Below are 14718 nucleotides of genomic sequence, written 5' to 3' on the forward strand. Positions count from 1 at the left end.
TTTGACCATTATGTTGTTAGAAAATTTTGGATTAAATGTGTAAATGAAAATATTTGGTTTGAGTTATACACTAGTGCTTTTCTAAATGATTATTTAAGTTAAACTCATGCTTATTCTGTTTATATTTCTTTCTTTTATCATTTTTAATTTTATTTCGGGATGTTATTTAGTGAAAAATATTTTGATCTTAGATAAAAGCTGGACCTATATCATCTATTGATCATTAAGAGCTTTATCACTAAACTAAAATAGAAGAATCTCTTTAGAGAAATATCAACTTGATCTAAATGTGAGCTTATGTGTTATTTTATAGTCAACTTCATGTGTTTTCTATTAATTATAGATAGAATCTTGACTTGTTGCATATGTTAACGGTTTGTTGCTAAGGAGTGGAGCTCCTTGTTGCTAAATTATTATAAATTTATTGTTGTAGAAATTTTTGAGAGGATCCATAGAATGTTTAAAAGAGTATATGATTCTTTTTGTGCAGAAAAAAGCATGAAACATTTTTTTAATCTTATTATTAATGAGTTCAAAATATTAAATTAAAAGTCTATTGAATTAAGGCTCATAGGATATAACTTATATATATATATATATATCATCTGCCAATCACACTTTATTTTTGGAGTGTAACATGGCTGATAAGACAGATTTATTAAAAAAAACTTAACTTCTATTTTAATAAATATTAAATAAAAAATTAAATTAAATGTGTGAATCTGGATGGTCCACACATAGCACCTAGACCAATTCCTACTTCTAACACCGTGAAGATTGATAAAAATTAAGCATGTGGCACGAAAGCAGATGGACGAAAGATGATTGGATGAAAGATATTAAAAGACTCAAAAGTGTGTGTGGGTGGCCGATTGAAAGAAATTGCTTCTGTGTGTACGTTAATCTGTTTAAAATAATTTTTTTAAAATAAAAATTGATTATCAATCAATTTACATTATTATAATTTTAATTTTACTATAATTATTAAATTATTATTTTAAAAATATTATTCTTTATTAAATTATCTTGCATCCCTAATTCCGGGTCTTGCTCTACTACTGTTGAGACCTATCCTTGAAGAAGAAGATTGTGTCCTGATAATAGAAGAAGATTGTGTCCTGATAATCCCTATTAGGGGTTGGGATTTTAATTTGATCAAGTTGATGATAAGTGTCATCTCGATGGAGGAATTTCTTTTCCATCTCTCGGTTGCATGATTTTTCTTTGATGGGTGATTAATGGTGGGTGTGTGGATCAATAAAACGTGTGTATGGATTCTGTGTATGTCTATACTCTCTTAATTCTACTAACAAGTCACTTTTAACATATTTCATCAGTATTAATTTTTTTTAAAGTTATTAACTCTGTCTTAAAATTTAATAAGCTTTTAACTTTACTCCTATTAAATATACGTACTTTATTAACATATTTTTTTCTCAACATTCAATGGAGGGTAAAAGAGAAAACTTATGATGATAATTTAATGACATGACTTATAAATAAGATTAAAAAATTCTTCTCTCTCTATCTTTTAAATAGGTTAGGAGATAGAGTCATCCTCTCACTCAGCATACATTACAAAAATAAACAAATAAAAATTCTAATTAAAATTTTTAGTAAGGTCTTATATTTGAATTAATAATGGTCCAATTTCCTCAAGTGTAGAAAACTCTTTTTTTTCAATACTAAACAATCAGTTACATAACAAACTATAACATAAATAATTAATTACATTAGCTAGCAGCACCAAAAACAATTATTACATTATTAAATAAATGAAAATAAACATTTCTACATTAACTACATTTTATCATAAGAAACCGTATTAAGATACGTCCCCTAGGGTAGATACACAAAATTGTTTTCTTCCCTAGATCTTCTTTCCAAATAGAAATTTTATTGAGTTTATCCCAAATCTTTTTCCATAAAAGGAATTCCCTTGATAAAAATATGTGTGATTATATCACAATAATTATATGTTCATTCATCAATAATAATCATAATAGAATAATATTAGGATAAATTGGTCCGTTGGCTGAAATAAATATTAAAACAATAATAAAGCAACTACCAAAAATGACCATTAAATAACAATTATATAATTATAGAAAGAAATAAATATTAATCAAGTGTCTAAACGAGTAACTTATAAAATAAATAAATTTAATGAGAAAACGCAAGATACGTGAAGCAATAACCAATTATTGCCAAAATTGAATGACAAATAACAATGTATACACACACACAACTAACAATTATAAAAAAACAAATATTAATCATCAGTTTAAATAAGTAACTACTATAAATAAATTTAAGAAGACAATGCATAATATACAAAATTATTGCTAATACTGAAGCATTAAATAATTATGTATATATGTATATATAACTAACAAGATTAGAAAGAAAGAAATATAAAGTATTAAATTAAATGAAAAACTGATAGAGTAAATAAACAATTATTACTAAAAACGAAACATTAAATAACAATATGTGTGTATAAAATTAATGATTATAGAAAGAAATAAATGTTAACCATTAAATTAAACATGCATATTTTCTCAAAAACAAATTTCATATAAATATTATATAAGAAACATTAATTACTGCTAACAATCCTTAATATGTGTATGGGTATGTAAGTGTAACTTACCCATTTTTGTGCCTTTTTAACTTTAAAAACTAGATTAGTCATTGAACTGGTCGAGGTAGCTAGCCAAATCGGAGTCAAAACTGATATGGTTATTTTAATATTTTTAAATAATATATACATATACTACAAAATAAATTCATCCAAAATAATAAAAATAATATGTAAGTTAAGAAAATCATCTAGGAAACAAAGAAAGTGTATAAATTATTTATAAATTTCTCAGTTAATTTTTTATCAAAATAATATTTTATTACATTTTATTTCGTTCACCTAATTTATTTATTTATTTTTTTAGTATGGATAACATTTAATAAGATTTTTTTTCCTACCAGAAGCACCATTTAACGATATAAGTGCGAATTTTTCCATAAAAAACTTTTACATTATCCAAGAAACAAATAAATATTTTCATGTTCCTCCCATTTCAATCACTTCTGGCTGCTCTAATAACCCTAACTCTCTTCCCCTCCTCCAATCCTTCTCTTCTCCACATTTTTCTGCGGCCGTGAATTCGTTTCTTTGCCAAAAGAATATGAATGAGTTTCCTCTTATTAGATTCAGATAATTTCATGGCAGATCAAGTAGTTTTGTGAACGGAAAAACACATTTAAGATGGTAGTTTTACTATAAAATATATATTTTCTTGATTTTGAATGAATATCTTTCATTTTTCATCTTCATTTTTTCTCTGGCTTTTTTGTTGGCTTCCCTCTCTGTTTTTTTTTTTTTTTAAGATCAGATCACTTGAGCTGCTTGAACAAGTAACGGGCTCGATTTTTTTCTTTTTTCTTGTTTGTTAGTCCGGTTGATCTGTTCATCTGGTCCACAGTTTTACAGCAACAACGAGATCGGACAAGCGGCCAGTTCCCAATCATACCGATTAAACTGGTCCTCCTGGTCTGTTCTTAACCTTGGTACTTTGTACAGCTACACATGAAGAAGAACAAAAATAAAATTATATTTTATTCTAACTCTAAGGTTGTGTATGGTATAAACAAAGATTTTACTGTATCATTTTTATTGTCCAGAACCTTTCCTCAGTCTCTTCTGTTCTATTCCCTCCAACATTATCAGGTGCTATTTATACGGATGAGTTTAAGTGGATGATTGAGGAAAATGAATGGCTAGGGTTTCACGCAATCATCACTTACTGTTGAAAGATTTTATGTTTACCACGCATTATTTTACCACGCACGTCCATTCTTATCTGCCAAGTTTTGTCTACTCATTATTATTATTATTATTATTGAGGTACATAATATCTCGTCACTTCAAATTCATTATCCTGTCAAAACACATCCTTTCTTCCCCTTTCCTTTCCTTTGATGTGACCTCTACTTTCACCATCATAATTTAGTTCTTTTAAATATGTTATCACTACGGCGACAAGGGTTACGTTTCATGGTTATTTTTTATTATATTCAACAGTTAACAACCATTAAATAGAATCCCATCATATAATTGCTGGTTATTAAGTAACCATCATGCATAACATACCAAAAATTCTTATTTCACAAAGTTAGAAAAAAATATTTAAAATAATCGTTAAATATGTCTTATTATATTTGACAGTTATTTAAAATAATCCAAATTCTTGGCTCTAGCCAAACCCTTGAATTTTAATTAATCCTTCTCCAACTTTTCTTTGATATCATTTTCCCTTGTGAGGATGAATTTTTGTTGTACGAATTGATAGATATCCAAACTCAACACCCTCAAACCCTCACATTGGTTTGGATTTCAAAACTTTGCATTATGCTAAAAATTTACACTACAGTGAATTTTTTTTGCTGGAGCAAAGGCATCTAAATGTTATTTCTTACCAATCCATTCTTTTGGACTTGCCCAAGCCTTAAACATGATGATGCATTAATTAGTATAGAACTGGGCCCAAAATCCAACTCAAAATTGAGCACTATCCACTCAACCTTTAATTAGTAATTTCCTCAATTTCTTTTAAAAATGAACCCAATTTATTGTAAATAACACCAAGATGGACTTTTAAATGTAATAACAGGTGAACAAATTTATAAAACATTCGGAGTGATCATTTGTTTAGTTTACAAATGAAAGAATACTGAAATTAAATAAGGATGACAAGCCAAAATATTAGAGAAAGACTAACCAAAAAAGGTAATTAAATAAGAAATTTATGACAATAAGGTTCTTGACCAAATCTTTTAAAGAATAAATTACAAATTTTGATTCTGTAAATAAGAATTGCAATTACAAATTGAGAGTTATATTTAAAATTTAAATCTCTTATTTGCAATGGAAACTCTTAAATTTAAAACTGTCTAAATCAATATTTGCAGTTGATTTTTCAAAAAATTCTATCAGGGACTTAATAGTTCTTAATTCTCTATTTTGGGATTTATGTCATTCTCTCTATTTTGTTTTCCTGTGTCATGCATTGAACGTAGATGATAATTTTTTGACTAAAATATACTTTTGATCCTCTAATTTTATATAAGATTTTAAGTTAGTTTTTAAATTTTATAAAGTACCTTTTCAGTTTTTTAATTCTAATACTATTAGTTTTAAATGATTATTTTTATAATTTTGAAAAAAATTAAATTTAATATGTCAATATTTGAGAATATTTTATTAATATTTTAAATTTTAATTTAAAAATTTATTATAATGAAATTAATGGTATTAGAGTTAAATGATTGAAAAGATATTTTGTAAAATTAAATGATAAAAATAAAACTTTATATAAAGTTAAAGAATGAAAGGTATTACTTTTGTAATAACCTATAAAGTTTTGTGGAAAAAAATTTTATTAAATATATAATAAGGTGTATTAATTATAGTTATATTAATTTTTGGGACCATTATGACAATATGAAGTATTGGTAGAGTAGGAGTGTGTATGATACCCATTACTAAGATCCCAAATTCAAATTTCCTAATGCTAAATAGGATTTTATTTTTGGTTTCAGCTCCTCCAAAATTACTAAACAACCCTTTCTTCCATTTGATTGTTATTCTCTTCTCTCCTTTCCAATACACGTGTACAAAGCTAAAGAGGGACTTAGAAATTTCATTTGTAAAGCTTCTAGGTTCAGCCGAAAGAAAGTCACTGCCCATCATCATCCTCTGCTCTGTTCTGAGCTCGGTACCGATACAATAGAAGTGGAGGCTTATCACTGTTTTGATATGTCCAGGTCCTTCTTCATGCTCCCTACCTCTGTTCATTTTCTTTTTCATGTTACTGTTCTATCTTTGTTGTGCACATCTGGGTCATTGGTCGATGGAAGAAATCAGGTCGCTGGAGTGGGTGTACTGATTACGAATTTGAATCAGCGCTGAGTTCATTTTTCTTCTTGTGAGTGATGCTTTGTTTTCCTTCTTTTTGGTTCAGACAAAAATCTCATCTTCTCTTCCTATTCGGTTGACAGCCTCTTGGTCTCTTCCTCCTTTATTTTGTCCGTTTGTGGTTGGGAAGTGAAGGAAGAGCTGATATGGTGTTATGGAAGAATTAATTCGTGAGTTGAGGCTGAAATATTGCTATATTCTTCTTTCCCTGTTTAGTTGTAGATTCAGTTTTCTTCCTCCCTACGTGTGTGTGCACTGTCCGCTAACTAAGGTGAGAAATTTTGTATTCTTTCAATTGTTGGTCTATTGTGCATGTGAATGGATGGAATAATAGAGTTGGATGTTGAAAATTGTTCTCTTTTGTGTTGCTGTCGTGACTGTATGTGTGTTGTATGGAGGAAAAAAAACTTGAATTAAGTTGAAATATATAATAAAAAAAGGGAGATGATGATAGTGTGGATTTAATTCTCAATTAAAAATAACTGGATATCGGTAGAAGCTAAAATTTGGAAGGAAGCCTTTGTAAATTAAAAGATGATTTATTAAATTTTGTCTACTAGTATCTTCATAGGACGTGTGGAGGAAGAGGATCCTAATAGAAATTAAAGAAAGAATATTTTAGAGATTTGAAAGTGCAACAAGTAAGTAAATAGCATTCCATTTAATTTATTTTTATTGGTATTTTTATTTTTTAATAAATTTTTCATTGAGATATTTTATTCTTGTGAATTACATTAGTTTTGAAACTTTGAGAAATCGATGTGGGATGGTTAAAGGATGATATATGCATTTATTTCCTCAGGGAATATGTTTCAAAGATTTATGAAATTATTTCGTTTATTAAACTCTTGAAATCCTTGATTATTTAGATAACGCAAGCTCGTATATTATTTTATGAAAGACTATTTTCAACATATCTTAAATTGAAATTTAAAATGATGCATGCGAGTTTGGTATTGAAAATGTAGATTGTATTTCAAAAATAATTATTTTTCTTGCATGTTTGAAACGCGATTTTTGAGAGGACTCTAAACAAAATACTGCTGCTAACGACAGTTCCGTGAGCCTGTAGCGCGCTGTGGTTAAACACTAGCTAGTTTGGTTCTTGAGTTGTACTCTCACGTTTGGTATTCATGGGCTTTATACTCGCGTTTGATTTTGTAGCCTAAGTCATGTTTGGTTAGTTAACTTCGTGGACTGTGTGTCTACATTTGTTTTGTAGTTTCGGCTGCGTTTGGTTACTTATCCTCATGGATCGGGTGTCCACGTTTATTTTCGTGGCATAAGCTGTGTTTGATTATTTATCTTCATGGACTATGTGTCCACATTTGTTGCCTGTTCTGTTGTGTTCTCAAAATTTTAAATTTTGATTAATATGTTTTCAAAATTTACATGATTTTGGCTAACAATTTTACCACTTTGAGTTATATGTGAGTAAAATTTTTTTTCAAGTATGATAGCATAAATCGTTTTCAACTTACTCATATTTTACAATTATGGTTATGACCTACTGGTCTATAAAACTTTGAGGAATTATTTTAATTAGTTGACACCATTATTAGAGTTTGTTGATTTTAAATTTTAAGAATTTTATTATGGGAATGCTATTTACTGAAAAAATTATTTTGGTTTTAGATTTGTTAGCTGATGCCAATCCCACCATCAACCTCTAAAGGGCAATTAACTATAATGGATGGACATTTTTGATTGGTACTATTGCTTTTAATGTAAATATATAATTTGTATGTCTTTTTTGTTTGAAAGGAAAAATAAATGCTCCACATGGATTGTTGGTAGACTTTATTTTGGTTTGTACATTGGTTGTTGGTTAGAAGGAGATATGCTCTTGATTTATATCGTTATCTGTAGAAATTTTTGTTGTAGAATTTTCGGGAGATCCTAATTACAGGGAAGGTTCTACTGAAATTTTTACATAAACGTTGACACTTTCTTATGACAATTAGCTTAAAAAATATATATATTCTTTTAATTCTCATGTAATTTGATTAATTTTCTTCCTTTTATAAAAATGGAATAAATTTTCATTTCAAGGCTTACCGAGATGTGTGAGTGGTTCACACCAGTGCCGATCACTCTCTATTTTTGAGGTGTGACAACTTTAGCCATAACTTTTTATAACATTTTACTTAAAACTTAACATTTGGGCCATCTTGAAGGTAAAAATATTTTGAAATGGTAAAGAAGACTTAAAGCTTGTTTGGGTAACCATAAAAAACACCTTCAAATTACATTTGGAATATACTTTTACTAAATCTAATAGATAGTTGGATTTTCAAATGGACTTTTGTAAAAGGTAGCCTGAAAACAAACACACAACTAAGTCGGCTTTACAACCATAATTGTAATCACTAACAAAACAGTAACGAAAGTAACAAATCAAAACAGCAACTACCCCTTCACCAGAGGCTCCTACGTGCGCACAGCAGATAGAGGCAAACCAAAGCGAGGAAGATGGAAAGCAACAAAACGAGAAAGTAGGGAATAATATTTACGGACTAGATTGATTTGGTTGGCTTCATCATCTTGAGACTCTCGATCAATTTCACCATCATCTTCAACAAAAATGTCATTGCTTCCATAAAATAAAATAAGAATAATCCACATAAAGAAATCTCCAAGTTGACGAAAAATGGGAAGACGACATCCAAGAGGAAACCTTCCTAAGAGGCGAACAAATATGATGAAGAAAATGGAGATGAATCCAATGACACTGATGACATCTGCAAGCAACGTGTTATTGCTGATAACCAAACGTATAGCAGCTAGGAATGCCACAGGCATGGTTATAAGAGCAACATAAACAAAAATCTTAGCAAGTCCGTACGCTCTTTCTGCAAAACGAAGATCACCTAGCGGGACCCAAAGAAGAATAGTAGAACCAATGGTGGAGCTGTACATGGCTATTGTGTTGAAAGCCATGAATACCTTGAATAATGTTTGGTGAGTTAAAAGTGCCAAGCCTCTTTGTTCTGTGATTGGGTCATCAGAAGAGTAAAACCCACCTGGTACTGTGAACCAGCAGCAAATGTCACTGTAGCTATCAGTATGGCCACAAGTATGAGTGTTTCAGCTGCGTCTTTCACTTTCCAATCTTCGTTGGCTGATACTTCCCAGGGCACACCTAGCATATTTGCCTTGAGCAGCACCCCAGCTCTTCTTAAAATCACATCCGCTAAGAACTGCATCATAATTGAATCAAACAAGTATGCGTGACATAACATAGAGCTGTTTGGTGGCTAGAAATGATGTGAATGAAATAAATTAAAAAATAAAATAAAAATGAACTATGTTATCCTTCCTGTCTTCGTAAGTATGATAAAACCCAATACCAAATATTATTAATATAGAAAACATCACATCTTTCACAAACTTTCATGAAAATCAAGACTTTCAACCTTATGACTGAAATTATCCTTCTCTCATTATGAACATGATTGAACTACCTCTCTTTCACATATTCCTCAATTTATTTTTGTCTTTGTTTCTCCAATCCATTCCATTTCTATCCTTTCAGCAAGAAAATGAACCTTGTATTCTTCTATAAAATTAGAAGACACAGCTAATCATAGATACGTATTAATCATATATACCTCTTGACGTGTCATTGGAGTTTTACATTGTATCCGAACAACGTCTCGAGCTGTTAAACCTTCATTATTGACCAGATTCGCATTGATATTTTGTCTTGTGAAAGAAGGAGCAGAGTCCAAAGATGTAATTTTTTTGAAGCCAGATGCAGCGGGGTATCTCCATACAAGCCTCTCTCATTGACAGTGTCACGATGAATCATAGGATTTTTCAATAAGTATTTTATCACATTTGCATGTCCCTTGATTGCTGCAACGTGAAGAATGTTGTCCTTCATTATTCAGGCAAAATCCAGCATCAGACCACCGAATTTCAAGCAGCTTTTTTACCACTTGAACATGGCCCTTTTCGCAGGCGAGGTGGATTGGAAGATTGCCGTCTAAGTTTTGCTGAAAAGCAAACAAGGGAGAAGAATATTTTGACATGATATGAACAACCTCCCAAGAAACCAGCGTATGCTGCATAATGGAAGGGAGAATTATGTCTTTCACCTTTTTGATACATGAGCTCTTCTGGTCCTTGTCTCACTATGTATTTCAATAGTTCTTCACTAAAAAACAAACACATATTAGGTGAAAGAAAAACAAACTGATCAAAAGCAGCAAGCATGTTATAACTTATGAGTAAATATAAATACATGTACTGACCAGTATTTCGTTCTAATATCGCAGCTTGAAGCGGAGAGTCTCCACTTGAAATGGCCTGGTCATCTGAAGGAATTGCAATTTTCTCTAGGAGATGACCAAGAATCACCATATTCTTTATCGTGACGGCCAAACACATTGGTGATTTGCATCCATAATTCTTGTTCCAAGTCCAATAGGCAGCCAAATCACTTCTCCTATGTGCATCTAAAAGCAGAACCACCCCATCTGAATGCTTGCTCAAAACAGCTTCGTGCAAAGCCGTCCTCTGATAATTATTTCTTAACATTACGAATTCGGCTTTATCTATCAATTCGGCCTTCTTTGATATAACGAGGAGAATAACTTTGATCGCTTCAACATTCTTTGCTCGCGAAGCAACATGAAGTGGAGTATCACCTTTCTTATTTCCCTTACTCAGAAGATTGGGATAGTGAGAAGCAATCAGCTCCACAACTTCTTCTCTACCAAACTCAGCTGCAACATGAAGCAACGAATCACCAGTGGGAGTTACATTATTAAAAATGGTGGCCAAATCAACTTTATTTACTGTACATGTTGACTTCAAGAGTGAAACAAAGCCATCTGCATCTTTTTCCCGATCGCGAATAGCCTTATACAATTTATAGAACATGGATGAAAATTGCGGCTTCATTAACATCATGCTTCCAGTTGACTGCTTCTTATCATCATGTGACGAACTGAACTTATTTTCCACCAGTTCACGCATCTCTTTACCACATTCTTCTTCTCTTCCGCATGAATTTCAACATCATCCGAATTGCTCATTACAACTAGTGCTATAATCAATTGTACAAGGCTCAAAATGTTTGTGGGGATGACTATGGTCGGTCTTTGCATCATATATGAAGTCATTTATTTCAGGGAAATTACGTGCTAATCCCGTGGAGCAAAATATTTACAAATGAGTCCCACAAAATTAAAAACCACAGCAATGTCCCTAGAAATCTTGGTGTAATTTGAAATTAAGGTACAAAGATGATAGTAAATACTAAAGCAATAGTTGTAAAATATTAAAGTGATAATTATAAATTATTGATGAGATAATTGTAAATAATTAGTGTTAAACTTTATTAGTAACACATGACCAGTTTAACTATTAAATATGTGAAGTTACAGTTATAAAAATTTAAAACGATAGTTAAAGTACTAATGAAATAGCTATAAATTATTTAATAAATGTAATGTATTTTTAATAAAGGTATTATTTTCTTTGTATCTCAATTTCTAGTTACACTCTGGTCTCAAGGGATCTAGTTGTTGTTTTAGAATTGTGACGGACTTATCTATAAATTAGTGTGCTCTATGAGACCTATATGTAGTTTTTTCTTTCTTTTATAACAATTTAGAAGACATTAGCATGTGATCGATCATGGCACTGCATTAAATGATATGAATATTTTAGCAGAATGCCTAGTTGTAATGTTTCTTCTATATTTGGTTATAATGCTACAAATATCAGTGTATTTTGATTTGTTCTTCGTTGTTTAAAATGGACATGACTTATATATATATATATATATATATATATAATGCATTGGATCTGATGAATGTGCATCACCATTTAAATTGACAGTGTGGCTACCAGCTGTAGCCTCCCCATTAATTTATATGCATTGAACGACTCAAGTCAATGAACTATAGTTGAGGCACGTGATTGTTGCGCGTTACATGGGAGGTCGAGAGATTAAAATATTGAGTATGAAGTATGAATTTCTTATTCGTCATATGAAAATGGGATCCAGTTGATGGCACAAATAATTCAATCGAAGCTAATGATTTGTCTTCTCTCTTTTGTTATAATGCCACCGTCAAGGATAATAACCTCTGTTAGAAGCCTAGTTAGAACCTTGATGAGTTTAAGTGTCAATGATTGTGGTGAAAATCGTGAAAGCGATTTATAAAAGATGGGAGCAAGTAATATTTAAATAAAATGACAATAAACCAAAATATATAAACGACAAAGTTCCTATGTATCCTTTTGACATTAATGATTTTAAATAAAATGATTAAAGTGCCCACTTTTTAAAATAAAAAAAATGGGTTCATATAGAAAGTTGTAATTTTTTGTTCAATTTTTGTAATTCATAGAATAAAAGTTATGATTACTTAAATAAAAGTTGTAATTGGTTAATTTTAGAATTTGAATTTTAATGATAAAAGAAATTTTACATGAAAAATAGTGATTTCTTATTTAATTCTTACAATTTATAGAATACAAGTTGTGAATTCTTAAACAAAAGTTGTAATTGATTATTTTCAGAGCTTGAACTTCAATGATAAAAGAAATTTCACTTGAAAAGTTGTGATTTCTTGTCCAATTTTTGTGATTCATAGAATTAAAGTTGTGATTGGTTAAACAAAAATTATAATTGGGATTGGTTATTTTCAAAACTTATTAATCAATCATTAAAAAAAATCATGTGAGAAGTTATGATTTCTTATTTAATTTTTATAATTCACAAAACAAAACTTGTGATTGTTTAAACAAAATTTGTAATAAAAAAAATAGAGCCAGACTTATTGCTTTTATTTTAAATAAAGGAATTTTTAGTCATTTAATCTAAAACAATTAATGTTAGAAAGGTACAAAGGAATTTTGGCATTCTTAGGGATCTAATTGTCATGTACATATTTCAGTGAATTTCATTGTTGTTTTTCCTCATATTTTTTTAGTCCTTTTATGCACTATTTAAATCCCTTTTTTTTAATTTAACTTCACTTTACATTTTAAAATTTTTTAATGGAACATTAATTATTTTATTTAAAAGTTGTGATTTATTAAATAAAATTATGATTGGTTATTTTAAGAACTTGGACTTCTATGATAAAAGAAATTTCATTTGAAAAGTTGTGATTTCATATTCAATTTTTGCAAATCATATAATTTAAATTGTAATTGTTTAAACAAAAATTGAGTGGGACTGGTTATTTTCAAAACTTGTTTATCAATCATTAAAAAAAAAATCAACATGAGGAGTTGAGATTTTTTGTTTAATTTTTGTGATTTATAGAATAAAACTTATAATTTTTTAAATAAAAATCATGATTGAAAAAAATGATCCACACTCATTGCTTTTATTTTAAACAAAGTATAATTTAGTTATTTTTTTTGGATAAAGAAGACTCTTTAGTCATTTAACTTAAAATAATTAATGCTAGAAAGGTACAAAGGAACTTTAAAGGAGTTGTAGCATTTTGAAAGACCTAATTATTATTTAATTATTATTTATATTCTTCGGTGAAATTTTATTGTCATTTTTCTTACTATTTATTCCGGTCCTTTTATGCACTATTTAAGTCCCTTTTTTTTAGTTTAACTTCACTTTACATTTTAAAAGCTTCTGATGGAACATTAATTATTTTATTTTACAAGTGTCCTTCTTGTATTTATTAAAGAGAATAGTCATGTAATAACCAACATATATTAAATAAAATTAAAATATATAATAATGTTTTTTGATTGTATTTTTATGAGCTGTGGAATAGACTTGACACAATGAAATTGGTAGTGTCATGCTTCGAAATATGAGTGTGATTAGTATAGGATGTGCACTTAAATACACATCCTTTAAGCCTAACTCAAGAGATGTTCCATTTTAAAAACATTTTTATTTAAATGAAGCCTTAATATTTTTGTAGAAATTCTGGCAAGATCTCCTTTAAAAATATGATTTCCCTAAAATCTTACAATACAATTTTTTTTAAAGAAATATTATAACATCTAGGAGTTCAGCTACTTCTAGCCAGCAGATAAAATATTACAAAACAAAGATCCTTATATGGTTTATGTGGAGCACCTATAACATTATTTATAAAAGCATAATATATAGATTAAAATTTTGCATTAAAAAAATAGAGATTAATCAAAATGATGTCAGAACTTCAATCCAGTAGCAAAATCCTTGAATAACCTAATAGAGGTATAAGTTATCTGAGACTAAAAATATTTTTCAGTGAATAATATCTCAATAATAAAATTTATAAAAATCAAGATAATTAAATTCACAAGTAAACTGGTACACAATTAAAAGAGAACATCAATATAATATCAAGACTGAATTTGAAGATTAAGAGATTTCATATAGTTTCGAAAATATTGAACCAGTAATTTTACAATGACAAAACTTTAGTAATTGATCTTGTAAAATGAAATAAATTAAGTAAAAAAATAATGACATTCATTGTTTAAAATCTGTGAAGTGTATATAAATACACATATTCACAAATCAATTAAATCTGAGGGCTTTGCATTACAAGTAACAAACATTGCACACAGTCAATGAGGGTAAATAAATGAACGTGGTTAAAGCCAAGAAAACAAACGTGAACACACAGTTTATGCGAGTAAATAACTAAATGCAGTTAAAGCCACAAAATCAAATAGGACTATAAAGTCCATGAATAACAAATTTGAGAACAAAGTTCAAGAAAATCAAATTAGCTAATCATTTACCAATACACATCGAG

The 14718-nt window shown here is 29.4% G+C and overlaps 2 protein-coding genes across 3 annotated transcripts; both read right to left on the reverse strand.

Moving 5' to 3' along the window:
• Window positions 1-8404: 8404 nt before the first annotated feature.
• Window positions 8405-9860, reverse strand: LOC129289144 (protein ACCELERATED CELL DEATH 6-like). The gene is made up of 3 exons (XM_054925953.1): window positions 9645-9860; window positions 8998-9174; window positions 8405-8920 (listed from the first exon to the last, which is right to left on the reverse strand). The coding sequence occupies exons 1-3, from the start codon at window positions 9858-9860 to the stop codon at window positions 8405-8407; spliced, it is 909 nt and encodes a 302-aa protein (XP_054781928.1).
• LOC129287498 (ankyrin repeat-containing protein C6C3.08-like) lies at window positions 8549-10901 on the reverse strand. Of its 2 annotated transcripts, none has more exons than XM_054923681.1 (3): window positions 10231-10901; window positions 9586-10128; window positions 8549-9174 (listed from the first exon to the last, which is right to left on the reverse strand). In XM_054923681.1, the coding sequence occupies exons 1-2, from the start codon at window positions 10889-10891 to the stop codon at window positions 9896-9898; spliced, it is 894 nt and encodes a 297-aa protein (XP_054779656.1). In that variant the 5' UTR covers window positions 10892-10901; the 3' UTR covers window positions 8549-9174; window positions 9586-9895. The 2 variants fall into 2 exon arrangements, with proteins under 2 accessions (XP_054779656.1, XP_054779657.1); XM_054923682.1 differs by having other exon boundaries at window positions 9586-10133.
• Window positions 10902-14718: the final 3817 nt, after the last annotated feature.

The sequence above is a fragment of the Prosopis cineraria genome, unplaced genomic scaffold, assembly GCF_029017545.1.
Source record: "Prosopis cineraria cultivar Desert tree isolate PC_DT_omini unplaced genomic scaffold, ASM2901754v1 PC12, whole genome shotgun sequence".
In the NCBI taxonomy this organism is placed as follows: Eukaryota; Viridiplantae; Streptophyta; class Magnoliopsida; order Fabales; family Fabaceae; genus Prosopis; species Prosopis cineraria.